This window comes from Moschus berezovskii, chromosome 11, assembly GCF_049115385.1.
Source record: "Moschus berezovskii isolate FMDL1 chromosome 11, NW_MosBer_1.0, whole genome shotgun sequence".
NCBI lineage: Eukaryota > Metazoa > Chordata > Mammalia > Artiodactyla > Moschidae > Moschus > Moschus berezovskii.
In genome coordinates this window covers 35,084,137-35,102,725 of record NC_142470.1, presented here as the reverse complement: position 1 = coordinate 35,102,725, position 18,589 = coordinate 35,084,137, and the positions used below count along the sequence as shown (strand labels likewise).

Here is an 18,589-nt window from a genome sequence, read left to right as displayed (position 1 = left end):
ATTTTAAGAATTATATCTTTGCATGGTATATAGCAGCTAATCTGTAGTCAGATTTATTCTCAGCCTTTGTAGCTAATCACTTATTAATTTAGTGATTAATCTCTCAGACTTTTTTCTCTTCTGTGTAGGTGTATAAATATAAATACACATATAGTTATATTTTATTTCTTTTGTTTAAAAAAAGAGGGGGATCTTATCACAGACTTTACCATAATACTATTTTTTTAACTTATAAATAAATTATAGAAGTCTTTCTATGACAAAACAGAGATCTGCTTCATTTTTTTGAGTAGCAGCAGGGAGTATTTGTGATAATTTTTTATCTACTCTGATAGATACTTAGTTTCTTTTGTTTTTTCTGTTACAAGTAGAGCTGAATGAGCACTACTGTACCTCATCTTTGCAGGCCTGGGTGTGTGTGTGTAGGACAGGTTTAGAAAAGGAATTGCTAGATCAAGGCTCTTTTGCAATAAAATGGAACTTTTATAAGAAAAATGACTCTGTCCATTTGTTCCATCCTGACAGCTTGCTCTAATGTGTGCTCAGAGCTGCTGGGTACAGAATTGAGGATCAGATGGGGTGAGCAATGGTGTTTCAACTCTATGCCTGTGGAAAATAGGGAACAACATATTTGTTTTGAAAACCTAAAAACTAAATGGGTATTTTAGAATGCTGGGCAATGACGCCCTTTATGCATAATTGACATCTCTGAGACCTTGCTGAAGTGGGAAAACCAATGAGAGAGATTTTTGCCAGGATCCAAACTCCAAGAGAAGGCAAACAAGATGGCTGGACAGGCGGGGGTATGGGGCTATGGCTAAAGGACAATATAATAACAGTAATAATCCTTTACTTTTTTTTTTAAAAAACATGTCATAAACAGATTTTTTTTTTTGGCTGGTATTTCTTTTTTTTTAATTTATTTTAATTCGAGGCTAATTCAGTTCAGTTCAGTTCAGTCGCTCAGTCGTGTCCGACTCTCCGCGACCCCATGAATTACAGCATGCCAGGCCTCCCTGTCCATCACCAACTCCCGGAGTACACTCAAACTCATGTCCACAGAGTCGGTGATGCCATCCAGCCATCTCATTCTCCGTCGTCCCCTTCTCCTCCCGCCCCCAACCTTTCCCAGCATCAGAGTCTTTTCCAGTGAGTCGAGGCTAATTACTTTACATTATTGTGTTGGTTTTGCCATACATTGACATGAATCCTTTACTTTTGTACAACACTTTACAGTTTACACAGGGCTTTTACATCCATTTTCTAATTAAGCTTCACAATAGCCCTGTGGAAAAATATGAGCAGCCAAAAATACCATAGAATTTCTGTGGATGGACATTCTAGATTCTAAAATAATGAAAATGTGGGAATAGCGTTGGCCTACAAACCACTGCTCAGCATCCACCGACCAAACCAAAATGTTGAGTAAGACCAAACAAGGTCCAGCCATACACCAGCTCACCTCCCCAGGCAGAAGGAGTGGACAGCTTTCACTAGCCACGCGCTGATACACATCTTCCCCAGGAACGTGGACGGATCAGCAGCAAACTAACCACGGGAGAGCCACTTGCAGAACTTGTTAATGTGCACACTCCCTTACCCCCGGAGATTCTGATTCAGTGGGTTTGAGGTGGAGCCTAGAAATCGGGCATTTTAATAAGCTCTCCCAGTGAGGCTGATATGCAGCCAAGTTTGTGAACCACTGTTCTAGAAGAGTCTCTGAGTACTGCAGCTAGAGTATTTTACTCTGCAGGTTTATAGTAAATTAGAGTTACTAAACACATAAGTCAGTGGAGCTGGGTAAGGAGACGACAACCAACCAAGAAACCAACACAACACTGTAAAGCAACTATCCTCCAATTAAAAATAAGTTTTAAAAAAAGACCGACCCATCTAGTCAGGTATTCTGGTGGATACATAAGTGTTTTGACAGAAGGAAAACTTCCTGTGAATGTAATTTTTAAATACTTTTTTAAAATGTTTACAAAGTTCCACAACAAAGACTATTGTTAAATACTGTGCATTGGCATGGGGGGCTTGTGTTGCTATGGACAGAGTGCTGTCCTAGAGAGGCAACCACTTGAGAAATGACTAAACCCTAGACTTCAAGCTAGAGGAACCTGGGTAGGGACCCTGCGTAGGGACCCTGCTTAACCATTTCCCAGTGTGTCCTCAGGCTGACCTCATCTCTCTGAGGCTCACTTTCCTCCTCTGAAAAATGTACTTCTTCTGACACTGTGATGGCTGTGACATTCTCATTTTTCCTCTTTCTGCTGTCCCCATCCATTCTCCGCTTGTAGTCTCCTATTCTGAGCTAGCTCTCAGCCTCTGATTGAATTTCTCCTCCTTTATCAATCTTTACTTTATGTTCCCAGATTGCCCATAGAAGCCAAGATTGTAAGCTTTTGTGTGAATGTGCATGGTTGCATGAGTACGTGGAATATATTTGTAAGATATTTAAAAAATAGGTACTGAAGGCATGCATATGTACATGGCCCTCCTACTTACTATCCTTACCAGGACATTTTTTAGCTCTTCATTGTTTCCTTTCTATCATGTCTTTATTTTTTTTTCCTGGAAAATGGATTTACGAACTAGCCTTGCAAATAAGTGCTTAAAGTAATCTGCAAAAAATGTTCACCAGCCTACATGTTCACATTTGCACGTGTCCTTTCATGCCACATCATTCAAATTCTTCTTTAATGTTCTTCTTGCTCTTTGCCAGAACTTTGTTACCACCTTAGTTGTAAATACTGATGCTTGCCCTTGGGGCCGAAATGTTGTAAAGTAAAAAGCAGACCAAATGGACATAAGAAGGAATTGATACTAGGCTATCACAGAGATTGAGAGTCCAGACTTTTCTACATCTATAACTAAGTTGATTTTTTAATCTGCTGGGGAAAATGGTTGTACTTGGGAGTTTCCCTTACTGAATGTTCACAAATGCACCATGTTAAAAACGATAACCACTGAACTCCCTTTTCACTCTTTTGTAGTGAAAACATTGTTCAATCCGGCGCCTGCCATTGCTGACCTGGACCCCGAGTTCTACACCCTCTCGGATGTGTTCTGCTGCAATGAAAGTGAGGTAAGGATGGAAGGTTGTGCTCATTCCTGAGAGACCAAAAGACTTTCAGGTATGTGGATAAAGCAAAGAATCCAGGACTAACCACATGAACTTTATTGCATGTGAATTCTTTGGCATAATGAAAACAGATTTTGTTGGTTGACTGGGATGTAGAAAAAAGGAAAGTAGTGAGTCCTAGAAGAAAAAGGATTCCCTGAGTCATACCCATGTTTTGTTTTCTTATTTAATCATTCCATAGTCTATGGACTAATTACCATTAGAACTGCCAGAGAGAGCAAACAAAAATATGACACCCAGTTAAACTTGAATTTCAGACAAACAAGAAATAATATACTAAACATACTATAAAAGTATTTGTTGTTTATCTGAAATTCAAGTTTAACTGAGAGTCCTATATTTTATCAAGCATTGCTATTAATAATTAACATATAACCCTGGAGCATCTGCTACATTCTTTTTGTGAAGACCCTGTGACTGCATTGGTAGACAGATACAGGTTCTCCATTGATGCCATGGGAAGCCCTTGGTGGCCACTCTGTTGGGGAAATACCCTCTCAGTCTATCTGAGGGTCATAATGTATATATCTGCATAAAATGTCTATACAGATTCATATCATGACAACTCATTCTGAAGTATTTTAGGGAAAAAATTTCCATGTTTTCCCTTTTATTGACCAGATAGTTTTAGACCAGCACTCACCCCCACCATTGCAAGGCAAGACGTATTATACAATGCAACATACAGAGAAAGACAGTTTATAATTAATAAACTATAACAGTAGTTTTCCACTTGGTACAAAGGCTGAATGAAGGTTTTTAGGATTTCCTGATCTGCCTTTTGGTTAAGTTCATCTCTCAAGAACATAAAGGAAACAAGAAAGAAGACTGCCACAAGGAGAATAATTTTAAGAAGCCACAATAGGTTATGCAATATTTTTGAGCAACCATCACAGCCAAGCATTGTGCTAGGAAAAAGAAACTGTGGGAGATAGTGGCCATTTCACAATAAGATGTTAGATTACCCTCAACTGCCAGACTGGTTTAGATTGCCCTGTTAGACACTTACAGAGCATCACTGTTTATTCTTCAAATACTCATCACAGCTCAGTTTGCTTATTCAATACCTCCATCTTCTCCTGGAAGGGCATGGACATCTCTTATTCACTGCTGTATCCCAGCTGTCATTGCTGCATAATCAATTACCCCCAAATCCAGTGACTTACAGCAACAGTAACTGTTTATGGTCCATCATGGTTTCTGTGCATCAGGAATTGAGACAGGACACAGCATGGTTCGTTTCTCCTCTGCAATATCTGGGGGTCTCAGCTAGAAGACTCAAAGACTGAGGGCTGGAATCATCTAAAGCTTCTTTCACTCACATGCTGGCTGTTGGCCAGAACGCTTACACATGGCTTCTCCTTGTGGCCTGGGCTTCCTCACAGTATGGAAGTTCGGTTCCAAGTAGATCCAGTCTCCTACGGAAAGGTGAAGGAGAGAGAGCGAGAGCCCGGCAGAAGACATGGTAGCTTTTATGTGACTTTTGTAAGTCACACAGCGTCTCTTCTAGCACATTCTAATGATTGACATAGGAAAGTACGCCCTGGTACCCTCTCATAAGAAGATTTTCATTGTCACAGTGTGAAAAGAGCATATACAATGTGATAATATATTGATAGTTATCTTTGGAAATTATCACCTTTTATATGAACTGTGGTGTTGGAGAAGACTCTTGAGAGTCCCTTATACTGCAAGGAGATCCAACCAGTCCATTCTAAAGGAGATCAATCCTGGATGTTCATTGGAGGGACTGATGCTAAAGCTGAAACTGCAATACTTTGGCCACCTCATGCGACGAGTTGACTCACTGGAAAAGACTCTGATGCTGGGAAAGGTTGGGGGCGGGAGGAGAAGGGGACGACAGAGAATGAGATGGCTGGATGGCATCACCGACTCTGTGGACATGAGTTTGAGTGTACTCCGGGAGTTGGTGATGGACAGGGAGGCCTGGCGTGCTGTGATTCATGGGGTCGCGGAGAGTCGGACACGACTGAGCGACTGAACTGAACTGAACTGAACTGAACTGATATTATATTTGGAACATAGTTGGCACCTAGTAAATCCTTACAGAATGAATGAACAAATGAATTGAACTCTGGTCTTTGAGGAAACTGACCTCAAAAACTTAATGGAATAAAAAAAATTTTTTTTAACTTAACATTCTCATGGATGACTTCTAATCATGATTACAATGTAAATTCATGCTCTAAGATACTCCTTGTGCACCACACACAAACCACTGACACATAAACATAAAAAGAGACAATGAAAACATACTTATAAGCTCAAAAAACAAGATAAATAACTCTATAGATCAGAAAAGGAACAGAATCACAGAGCATTTAGCCCTGGATATTGCCAAATTCAGACTTAAATTGAAGAAAGTAGGGAAAACCACTAGACCATTCAGATACGACCTCAATCAAATCCCTTATGATTATACAGTGAAAGTGAGAAATAGATTTAAGGGACTAGATCTGATAAATAGAGTGCCTGATGAACTATGGATGGAGGTTCGTGACATTGTACAGGAGACAGGGACCAAGACCATCCCCATGGAAAAGAAATGCAAAAAAGCAAAATGGCTTCCTGAGGAAGCCTTACAAATAGCTGTGAAAAGAAGAGAAGCAAAAAGCAAAGGAGAAAAGGAAAGATAAAAGCATCTGAATGCAGAGTTCCAAAGAATAGCAAGGAGAGATAAGAAAGCCTTCCTCTGCGATCAATGTAAAGAAATAGAGGAAAACAACAGAATAGGAAAAACAAGAGATCTCTTCAAGAAAATTAGAGATACCAAGGGAACATTTCATGCAAAGATGGGCTCGATAAAGGACAGAAATGGTATGGACCTAACAGAAGCAGAAGATATTAAGAAGAGGTGGCAAGAATACACAGAAGAACTGTTCAAAAAAGATCTTCATGACCAAGATAATCACGATGGCGTGATCACTCACCTAGAGCCAGACATCTTGGAATGTGACGTCAAGTGGGCCTTAGAAAGCATCACTACGAACAAAGCTAGTGGAGGTGATGGAATTCCAGTTGAGCTATTTCAAATCCTGAAAGATGATGCTGTGAAAGTGCTGCACTCAACATGCCAGCAAATTTGGAAAACTCAACAGTGGCCACAGGACTGGAAAAGGTCAGTCTTCATTCCAATCCCAAAGAAAGGCAATGCCAAAGAATGCTCAAACTACCGCACAATTGCACTCATCTCACATGCTAGTAAAGTCATGCTCAAAATTCTCCAAGCCAGGCTTCAGCAATATGTGAACCGTGAACTTCCAGATGTTCAAGCAGGTTTTAGAAAAGGCAGAGGCACCAGAGATCAAATTGCCAACATCCGCTGGATCATGGAGAAAGCAAGAGAGTTCCAGAAAAACATCTATTTCTGCTTCATTGACTATGCCAAAGCCTTTGACTGTGTGGATCACAATAAACTGTGGAAAATTCTGAAAGAGATGGGAATACCTGCCTCTTGAGAAACCTGTATGCAGGTCAGGAAGCAACAGTTAGAACTGGACGTGGAACAACAGACTGGTTCCAAATAGGAAAAGGAGTACGTCAAGCTTGTATATTGTCACCCTGCTTATTTAACTTATATGCAGAGTACATCCTGAGGAACGCTGGGCTGGAAGAAGCACAAGCTGGAATCAAGATTGCCAGGAGAAATATCAATAACCTCAGATATGCAGATGACACCACCGTTATGGCAGAAAGTGAAGAGGAACTCAAAAGCCTCTTGATGAAAGTGAAAGAGGAGAGTGAAAAGCTTGGCTTGAAGCTCAACATTCAGAAAACTAAGATCATGGCATCTGGTCCCATCACTTCATGGGAAATAGATGGGGAAACAGTGGAAACAGTGTCAGACTTTATTTTTTGGGCTCCAAAAATCACTGTGGATGCTAATTGCAGCCATGAAATTAAAAGATGCTTACTCCTTGGAAGGAAAGTTATGACCAACCTAGATAGCATATTAAAAAGCAGAGACATTACTTTGCCAACCAAGGTCCGTCTAGTCAAGGCTATGGTTTTTCCTGTAGTCATGTATGGATGTGAGAGTTGGACTGTGAAGAAAGCTGATCGCCGAAGAATGGATGCTTTTGAACTGTGGTGCTGGAGAAGACTCTTGAGAGTCCCTTGGACTGCAAGGAGATCCAGCCAATCCATTCTAAAGGAGATCAATCCTGGGTGTTCATTGGAAGGACTGATGCTGAAGCTGAAACTGCAATACTTTGGCCACCTCATGCGACGAGTTGACTCACTGGAAAAGACTCTGATGCTGGGAGGGATTGGGGGCGGGAGGAGAAGGGGACGATGGAGAATGAGATGGCTGGATGGCATCACCGACTCGATGGACATGAGTTTGAGTGAACTCCGGGAGTTGGTGATGGACAGGGAGGCCTGGCGTGCTGTGATTCACGGGGTCGCAAAGAGTCGGACACGACTGAGCGACTGAACTGAACTGAAGTGATGCTGTACTCCAGCCCCAGAAGCTGGCATTGGTGGCTGGATGGGTAATTGGCACTGAAATGGTGCCACTCATGGGAGCATGGAGCAGTGCCCATGGCTGGAAACCAGAAGTGCTGGGCTAAGGCTTCCCTGCTAAGCAAGAAGAGTGGTGGAAGCTGCTATGCTGAGTATATATAGAAGGTTCCCCACATGTGGAGACAGGAGAACAGAGAGACTGCCTCAGATCGGAAAGAAAACCAAGCCAACTGATGACGTAGAGACTGGACGGGCAGTACAGTATGGCTAAGAACCCCAGAAGAGGAATTCCCTGTTGTCGATGTAACATCTCGCTCTGGTTTAGAGACCCTTGGGGACCTAGTGGATGCAGCCATTAAACCACTAGAAAGGCAGGGTTAAACCTGGTGGGAGTGAAATCTGCAGACTCTCCACCTCACTGCAAGCAGTGAGCCTGCGGATGAAGAAATGTACTGCTGCAAGAGATCCAGCAGAATCAACAATCTGAAGAGGAATTTACCCAAGATGAAATCCAAATAATAAAACAATGCAAAAAATACTTTAAAATAAGTATGATCAAGGTTCTCATTCATTAAAAAAGGAGAACACAGGGAGCTCAACCTGGCGCTCTATGACAGCCTAGAAAGGTGAGATGCGGTGGGATGGAAGGGTGGTTCAAGAGGGAGGGAACATAATGTATACTTATGGCTGATTCACACTGTTGTTGGCAGAAACCAGCACAACACTGTAAAGCAATTATCCTCCAATTAAAAATTTTTTAAAAAGAAGAATTTGTGAAAGAAAAACAGAATTGAAGCGATGGTATGTGAATATGAAAACCAACCAATCAGAAGTCTTGAAAATGAAAAAATAGTCAATGAAAAAAATTTTACAGCACTCATAGAAAGATAAACATTAAACTGGGATGAAGAATTTGCAAACTGAAAGAGAATCTTGATCAGTTCACCTGGAGGAAGAAAACTCAATTCTCCTGGAAAATAGTACAGAAAGGAAAATAGTTAACTATTAAAGAGGAAATTAGAGAAATGAAGGACAGCTTGAGAGGCTTCAACATGTGTCAAACTGCACTGAAGGAAGACGAGAATGGAACTGAAGAGAAACTCTATTAGAGGAAAAACTGCAGGGTGTTTTTTAGAATTGAGAAAAGACATGAGCCTTCAAAACATCAAAAGTGTATTACAAGCACCATATAAAGTAAATAAATATAACTTTCTACTAATGTAAATTTTAGGGGAACTGTATAAAATCAAGGGGTTTAATAAAAATAAAAATATTTTTAAACAGAGGAAAAAAGATTACATATAAATATCAAGAATATCTGATATGTCATTGCTTGTAAAGGGGGAAAATGGAAAAAAATGAACGTGTCCATGAAAAAGAGAACAGATTTTGTTTAAACTGTAGCATATTTGCAGTATGGAATACAGAGCAGTTTTTTTTTTTTTTAAGCTATATATATCAACACAAATTTTAAAATGTTAAGAGGAAACATACATTACTAAATAATATATGTGGAAGATATCATTTAACTGTTTTAAAGAAAAATATTAGAAGCAAATAAAGTACAATTTAATAAAATAAAGTAAAATTTATTAAAGGTGGGTGGTAAGTACATGAGTGTTTATGCATTATTTTTCATGTTCAAGATTTTTTCATTAAAGAATAGCTGTTTAAAAGGGTTTTTAAAAACCACAAGAAATCAATGTTTCTGAAAATGAACCATCCAGCTCAACGTACATAAGTGATCCCAGTAATGAAGATCAATGCAAATCTTGTTTTATATAAAAAGAAAAAAGAAAGTGACCTCACAGTATAACCCACTCAGACTGAAAGGGTCTATGGAAAAGATCAGGTTGGGGGGTACAGGGTGAGGTTAGTGAAACCTGTGCTCTTGAGAAAACTGACGCCAAGAATGAGCAGACACTGAGATGATTTATAGGCAACAAGAAGGGTTAATCTGGGCACGTTTGGAGCAAGCACAGGAAGGGACAGACCCACTCTTAAGTAAATATAGTATATGATTAAACTGTAACACAGAAAAGGCAGAATCTGGCTATAAACTTTTTAAGTCAGAAAGCATCTGGTAAAGAATCTGCCTGCAATGTGGGAGACCTGGATTCGATCCCTGGGTTGGGAAGATCCCCTGGAGAAGGGAAAGGCTACCGACTCCAGTATTCTGGCCTAGAGAATTCCATGGACTGTATAGTCGATGGGGTCACAAAGAGTCGGACACGACTGAGTGACTTTCACTTCACTTCATCATATGATTCATCTACTCCAGTGTATTTTCAGCTGCTGCTGCTGCTGCTGCTGCTAAGTCACTTCAGTCGTGTCCGACTCTGTGTGACCCCATAGACGGAAGCCCACCAGGCTCCCCCGTCCCTGGGATTCTCCAGGCAAGAACACTGGAGTGGGTTGCCATTTCCTTCTCCAATGTGTGAAAGTGAAAAGTGAAAGTGAAGTTGCTCAGTCGTGTCCGACCCTCAGCGACCCCACGGACTGCAGCCCACCAGGCTCCTCCATCCATGGGATTTTCCAGACAAGAGCACTGGAGTGGCTTGCCATTGCCTTCTCCTGTATTTTCAGCTGCTTATCTCAAAACCATAAAGGTTCCCCGGAGATGCTGGCTAGGTACCTAGCGGGCAAGGAAGTAGGACTGCAGTCCTTCACCCCTACTTCAGCTCAAGACTTGTTTATATTCTGGGAGAAACCACTGATCCTGTCCAAGCCCCACATTTTACAGATTTTATGTGACTTGGAGAAGTTTCCAGAGTGAGTGAGCAGTGGAGGTCTCTGAATGTCAGCGCATTGCTTTTTCTGCTATATATCAGAGCCTCTCCTACTCTGCTTCCATCTTCTAAGCAAAACAAACAGAAGCAATGAATGGTTTGCAAACTAGTAATATGAAAAAGGCATTATGGCCCAAGAGAGGACTAAAAGGATTTAGGTGTGAAAGTTATGGGTATGATTTACATCAAAAATCACTGGCAGTGGCCCCTTGCTTCCTTCTTTTCCTCCCTTCCCGTCTTTCTTTTGTGAAATTCTCTTTACTTCCCCTAACTCTTTATTATGAAAATCATCATAAATAAGGAAAAGCTGAATGGGTAATGAATACGCATATCCTCTCCAGCTAATCAGTTGTTACCATTTTGCTGCATTGGCTTCCCCTCTCCCCTGTGTGTATTTAATTTTGTTTTGGTTGAATTATTTGAAAGTAAGCTGCAGACGTGATCCCTCAACGCTGAACACTTCAGCTTGCATTTCCTAAGAGGAACCACAATACTATTATCACACCTAGGAAAATTATCAGTTAATTCTATACTATCATCTAATATTCAAGCCACATTCTAATTTTCCCAGTTGTCCCAGGAACATCTTTTATAGCTTTTTTGTTGTCACTGTTATTATTTCATTTATTTTCCGGAGCCAGTATCCACCAGTGCTTGCCATGGCCTTGGTTGTTATGAAAAAGAAGGGAGACATCTCCTAGAAAAACAGATCTAATCTAGAAGTGGACCCAGTCACTTATTCTCAACACTGTTTCTTTTCTCTTTTGTGTATTTCAGGCTGAGATTCTGACTGGCCTGGAGGTCGGCAGCCCCACAGAGGCTGGGAAGGCTGCGTTGGTGCTCCTGGAAAGGGGCTGCCAGGTCGTAATTATCACCTTAGGTGCTGAAGGATGTGTGATGCTGTCACAGACAGAACCTGTCCCAAAGCACATTCCCACGGAGAAAGTCAAGGCTGTGGATACTACGGTAGGTTTTTCTATTTCAGAATCCTTTTGGCCTTTGAAAATCATCATTTAGTAACTAAGATACTGCACCTGAATTTTTGGATCATGCGGTAGAGGCCCTAAGAGGTAAAATGTTGGAAGAAAAGAACAATCAATCAGGTTGGAAAACTGTATCTTAACCCTCTCTAGCCCACTGTGGGACTTTGTACAAGTCCCTTAGCCTCTCTGAATCAGTTTCCTCCATAAAACTGGAATATCAGTAAAATTATACCTATATTACCTTTATGCATTCATTCACTGAATAAGCCTTGATTGAATACCTGCTAGATGCCAGTCATGCATTAGGTGCATATATATAGTGATGTACAAGACAAAGTCTCTGCCCTCTTGGGGCCAGATTTTTAAACAACAAGCACACTGCCAGATCTTACAAGCCTCTTGCGTAGAATGAAATAGCAAGGAGCACTAGTTACTATTGTATTATATATATATATATACTAGATAATGTATTTAATTTATTATATATTGTATGTTTTATTATATTTATACAGTATGTTTATTTATTTCGTTGCTTAGGAAAGACTTTAAAATGTGGGTCATTTATCAAAAAGAAGCCTATGGGCATTTGATAAAGTTTTAGATACAAATATGCATTGAAATACATAAGTGCAAGGAGTACTTCTATTACATAAAGTTACATCCTGAATGCTTTTTAAAATATGCTTTATCAGGAATTTGATAAACTATACTTGGCAGTGTTATTCTCATCATATGAGAATTTCTTATTTCTGAAACCACTAGTTTTTCTGCTTCATCGAGAAAGACAGTAATTTGCATTTGAGAGACTCCTTATTAGTTCTGAACTCAGTCCTCCATTGAATAAGGGAAGTTCCTCAGTCGTGTCCGACTCTTAGCGATCCCATGGACTGTAGCCTATCAGGCTCCTCCTTCCATGGAATTTTCCAGGCAAGAATACTGGAATGGGTTGCCATTTCCTTCTCCAGGGGATCTTCCTGACCCAGGGATTGACCCCAGGTCTCCCACATTGTAGACAGATGCTTTACCGTCTAAGCCAACAGGGAAGTCCTCCATTAGACTAAAACTATTCCAGATCCTGAACTAGAGCAGAAGTGTTTGTTCTCTTCTGCTGAAAATAAAATGAAGGGTCCTTGTGAAGCTGTCAGACCTCTGTGACTGCCGAGAAGTGGCTCAGCCTCTGCTTTCAACATCTGTGTCAGTCTATCTCCTTTTGCTTATAAGTACCAACCAGAAGCACAGCCTAAATGACTTTAACTCAGAACAAGGGATGTATCTGGTGCACCTAAGTAGAACATTCAAAGGTACGGCAGAATGCAGAGACTAAACCGTGTCCTCAGGACTCACTTGTTCACCCTTGCCTGTCAGCTCTGCTTGCCTTGTGGTGGTGGGCTTTGAGCTCAGACCGGCACCCTCCGGATGGTAGCCCCTGGCAGCCCCCTTCCCACACTGTGACTCACATCAGGATCCCACCCCCGCTGTCAAATAAAAATCAAAGAGCTCTTTTCAGAGGATGGGAAGTGGATACTAATCAGGGAAAGCCACTTGTGCCCACTACAGAACATTCATGTGGAAATGCACTGCTTGGGTATGGGACTGATTGGAGAAACTAGCCTTGGAAATGTTCAAATTGGAATCAATAGTAATAATGCTCAGTAATTTCATGTTGAAGGATTGGCTTTCACAGATCAGGATGGATTATAACTTCGAGCATCTTACGTACAGCAGTGTGCACCAGGAGGTTTTCACACTTCACTGATAGTGTCTTGTGCCCTTTCATTTGGTTTCTGAGCTCCTGCCGTTGATTTTTAAGGTTCAGGAAAGGTGAGAGACAGTGATAGTTTAGAGAGAACGGATTACTTAATACTTGGAGGCAAGAGAGAGAAGATGGGATCAGGAAGATCAGGGTGCTAGACCAGGATTGACAAGTTTTTTCTGTGAAGGGCCAGATGGTAGAGTTTTAGGCTTTATATGCCATATGCATACATGCTCTGTTACAACCATTCAGCACTATTGTGGTAACATGAAAGCATCCATAAACAACTTTGTATGCTCTTGAAATTGTTAGTATTAATCTAAACTAGGTTAAGTTAAAGTGTTAATTGGAATCACCAACTAACTACAATCACTAAGAACAAAAAAAGAAAAAAATCAAGATAGTTAAAATGGTACACTAGAAAATATCTATTAAACACAAAGGAAGACAGTAATGGAGGGACAGAGGAATAAAGATAATGAAAGATATGCTGTTGTAAACTGGGATAAAACTAAGACCGAGGAAGATGGAGGGTCCAGGAAACAGGGGATGCAACTTGGTTCTGAAGAATTTATTTGCAGGGCCGCAATGGAGAAACAGACATAGAGAAGAGACTTGTGGACGTGGGGAGAGGGGAGGAGAGGCTGAGCTGTGTGGAGAGAGTAACATGGAAACTTACATTACCATGTGTGAATTGGAGAGCCAGGAGGAATTTGCTGTGTGCCTCAGAAAACAGGGGCTCTGTATCAATCTAGAGGGGTGGGATGGGGAGGGAGGGGAAGGGAGATTCAAAAGGGTGGGGATATACCTATGGCTGATTCATGTTGAGGTTTGACAGAAAACAACAAAATTCTGTAAAGCAAGTATCCTTCAATTAAAAAATAAACTAATTAAAAAGAGAGAGACAGAAATCAGTGACAATGAAGGAAAGTTCCAGGACAATAGCTATGCAGAAACCCCATCCTCAGTCAGTCCAGATTAGAGCAGGAGCTTGGCGGGCTCTTCCATTCTGGAAGGAATATCTTCCAGAAACAAAAAACAAGGAAAAAGAAAGAAATAGTGGAATATCCAGCTATCCAATGTGTTTGAATATGCCCAGAGATTTTTAGCTTTCTTGCAGAATTTGAGAGGGAAACAATAATTAATTAACCAAACATGGAGATTATAATCATATCATGAAAATGGAAAGATAAAGTGAGCGTGTATTTGCGTGCTAATCAGGGAAGATAAGAGAACTAAATGCTCATCTTCCTTAGCTAGAATTCAACAGATAATATCTAAAACAGATTGGAAAAAAAAACAGTATAAACACTCCAAGAAATAGAAGATAAAAACAGAGGAAAGCAATACAAGAATTTAAAGTATTTCCTTCATAGAAATGGGAGTAGAGAGGAATAGGGCATTTACACTTTAAGCTTTGTCTTTTAGTGCATCCACTATGTATATGGATGGCTTGGATGTACACTATATATATGTATAAGGATGGCTTGGATTTTTTTTTTTAATGGCAAAACACAATGAGATACCATTTCATACGCACTAGGATGGCAAGATGATATAACTACTTTGGAAAACGCTATGGAAGTGCTTCAAAAAGTTAAATTTAGAATTACAACAGACTCAGCAATTCTCCTTCCAGGTATATAGCCAAAAGAGATAAAAATTTATATTACACAGAACCTTATCCACAGGTGTTCACATAGCATTATTCATAATAGACCAAAATTGAAAACAAACCAAATTTCATCAACTGATAAAAATAGATAAACAAATTGTGGTAGACACATATGATAGAATAGTATTCAGCCAACAAAAGGAATCCTGATACATGCTCTGGCTTGGATAAACATCTGAAACATTATACTAAGTGAAAGAAGTTAGGCATAATAGGCTACATATTGTAGCCTTCATATAAATTCACTTCAATTTATATGAGATATCCAGAGTAGGTAAATCTATTGAAACCGAAAGTGGATTGACAGTTACTAGAGGGTGAAGAAAGGGGAGTGACTGCTAATGGGTATAGGGGTTCCTCTTGGGGGTGATTAAAAAGGTCCTAGAATTAGATAGTGCTGATGGTTGCACAGCCCTGTGGATATACTCAAAATCACTGAATTGTGCACTTTTTAAGGGTGAATTTTATGGTATGTGTATTTCTCAATTGAAAAAACAAAGAACAGACAAAAGTAACAGAAAGCCACTTAAGTAATGGATACTCTTGTGATAAAGAATCTTTCACTTAATTGCTCTACTGTACTATTGCCTAGAAAATCCCATGGATGGAGGAGCCTGATAGGCTGCAGTCCGTGGGGTCGCTAAGGGTCAGACACGACTGAGCGACTTCACTTTCACTTTTCACTTTCACACATTGGAGAAGGAAATGGCAACCCACTCCAGTGTTCTTGCCTGGAGAATCCCAGGGAAGGGGGAGCCTGGTGGGCTTCCGTCTATGGGGTCACACAGAGTCGGACACGACTGAAGTGACTCAGCAGCAGCAGCAAATCTACTGAATGGGCACTCAACATCCCCCTCCCCAACCGCGAGCAACGGAGGTGCCACAGGAAACAAGGGTAGTTATTTTCTGGGCGTAGAATCTCCCTCAAGCTTTTGTACGCTGTCTTTCTCCTCTCATCCAGCACTCTCATTATTAAAACTCTCGCTTGTTCTGCACACAACTGTTCGGCTTCTTCATAAGCCTAGGAAAGAGGAGCTAATTCACCTGGTGAGATGAGGAACTCCCAGGGAGGCATTTTCTTCTGAACAAATGGGCTCCTTCACTTTCCTGTCAGGAGGGTATTACTGGCTCTCAGGCGGTTTGTAACCTTCTCCCTTTTCTCCTCCTCCTCATCCATTACACCTTAGCAAAAAACCCTGCTGTGCAACCTAAATATAGCCAACTTTTTTATTTTCCAGTCATATCTCAGTAAAGCTTGGGGGGAAATCAGTATATCAGGAATGGCATGGATAGTGGAAACCTCTTTAGTTAGTCGGCACGTTGTCCAGTGGAGCCCGCCAGCCCTAGAAGGAGCCATCGCCCCCTCTACACCAGGCCTCTGAAGGCTGCTATGTTCAGTTTTGCCTCAGTGTTAATAGTTGGATGTATCGCTTCTATTTTTAATCCGTTTTTCCCGTTGTACTAGAGTGAGAGGGTGGCAATAGCTGCAGATGTCCTCAGCTCAGTTTGGAAGACGTGACAGATGTGTCTCTTCCCATCTCTGGCACTCATGTCCTCGCTCAGGTCCTTCCAACCTGAAGCTCAAGGGATTGCTTTCCTGTGTTCATGACTGCACTGAACATTCGCTCCACTGTGAGTTAAACACATATAAGCATGGTGATACTGTAGGCTTATTGTGACTGTGTGAAATAACATATTGTAACATTAATCATCCTTGGTCTGTCGACTCTGTAAAATTCCTGATTTACAAGTTTCCACGTGTAAATGGTTAAGTCCTAGAAGCTACGTTGACACTCTTAATTTCAAGAATTCGGCCCATAGGCTAAATTCTGTCTTCTCAATAATCACTCACTTTGTAATGCTGCTGCTGCTAAGTCACTTCAGTCGTGTCCGACTCTGTGTGACCCCATAGACGGCAGTCCACCAGGCTCCCCCGTCCCTGGGATTTTCTAGGCAAGAGTACTGGAGTGGGTTGCCATTTCCTTCTCCAATGTGTGAAAGTGAAAAGTGAAAGTGAAGTCGCTCAGTCGTGTCTGACTCGTAGCGACCCCATGGACTGCAGCCTACCAGGCTCCTCTGTCCATGGGATTTTCTAGGCAAGAGTACTGGAGTGGCTTGCCATTGCCTTCTCCGCACTTTGTAATAAATCATCATAATTCAGGGTATATAAGTAAGCTAAGAAAAATCAGAAGCCAGTGAGATGAGGGATTCATCTTCCCTATTTTTTATTCCTCTTTCTTTCTATCCATTTGAGCCCTGTAGTATTCACGGTTGTTGATGAAGCACTAGACAGCATCAGCCCAACTAGAATATCCCCACGGGACAATACAGGGCTGGAGAATCAGCTCCAAACTGGAGACTGTACCAGTAGGAAATGGAATCGTTTCTGTTAAAGTTGATCTGGAAGCCAGCTCATGAGGGTGGGGAGATTACTGGGGCTGGTGGGCTACCCACAGCTTTCTAAGGTAACCTCCTTGGTATATTGCCCTCATCCTGTGGTCTGGTTTTTCCCGTGGTCATGTATGGATGTGAGAGTTGGACTGTGAAGAAAGCTGATCGCCGAAGAATCGATGCTTTTGAACTGTGGTGTTGGAGAAGACTCTTGAGAGTCCCTTGTACCGCAAGGAGATCCAACCAGTCCATTCTCAGGGAGATCGATCCTGGGTGTTCATTGGAAGGACTGATGCTAAAGCTGAAACTGCAATACTTTGGCCATTTCATGCGACGAGTTGACTCACTGGAAAAGACTCTGATGCTGGGAAAGGTTGGGGGTGGGAGGAGAAGGGGACGACCGAGAATGAGGTGGCTGGATGGCATCACCGACTCTGTGGACATGAGTTTGAGTGAACTCCAGGAGTTGGTGATGGATAGGGAGGCCTGGCGTGCTGTGATTCATGGGGTCGCGGAGAGTCGGACACGACTGAGCGACTGAACTGAACTGAACTGAACTGTGGTCTGGTCTTTAGCCATCCATGCACAGGCTTATTCAGCTCTCAAGCATAGGTTCCCATTGACCCACTTCTGAAATATCATCCAGAAAGGTAGTTCAATCTTTGAAAATCCAACAACGGAAAGATCATTATTTCCATCTTGGTGTGACCTTGCCCCCGACCTCCACCCACTTCCCATCCCCAGCCACCTGGCCATTTGTCAGATATAATTAGGACCACTGAATTTAGGTGCTCTCAAGAGGTGTTTCTCAACTCCAGCAGATTCAGGTACTGTTTCCTCCTGAGCCACAGTCTTGCTGAGAGGACTGGGGACTCACCAGGTCTCATGTGGCCCCGCCAGTGGTAGTTTTTGTGATGCTCCTTAAACTGTGTTTCCCTGGAAAACCTTTCTTTCTCCCACCTCCTTCTTTCTGATCAACATATGCCTTCTTTGCGCTTGTTGATAATTGGTAACGTTTCTGAGGGGTCTCTGAAACTTAGTAGCCGTTTTGTCCTTCAACAGAGATTTTGCACATTTCTGTCCAGAAACTTATGTTATAGCCAAAATGTTTGCGTGCCCCTCACTGTTGATCGCCAATACTTCAGAAAGGGTTGGACCATAAAATACGGTAGATAATGAATGAATGACATCCTGAATGACAGGATCTTGAGTGCTAAAGAGGTAACTATAAAATAATAACGCTAACGTTAACTATCAATTTATTATTTAAGAAGTGACTGTTGTTTCTTTCAAATTTTGACCTTAAGAGAATTACCTCTATATTGATACTGCCAATACTGAGAGTACCTTGGGAACTGCTCTTTTAGA

General features: G+C 41.4%; 1 protein-coding gene across 1 annotated transcript in view; it reads left to right on the top strand.

Annotated features, from left to right (window-relative positions):
• The window catches only part of RBKS (ribokinase), a 103,860-nt gene that overhangs the window by 54,739 nt on the left and 30,532 nt on the right, over positions 1-18,589 (top strand). Inside the window, exons 6-7 of the mRNA XM_055399170.2 lie at positions 2,997-3,088; positions 11,197-11,385. Coding sequence (XP_055255145.1) covers positions 2,997-3,088; positions 11,197-11,385 — 281 coding nt within the window. The remainder of the gene's footprint in view (positions 1-2,996; positions 3,089-11,196; positions 11,386-18,589) is intronic.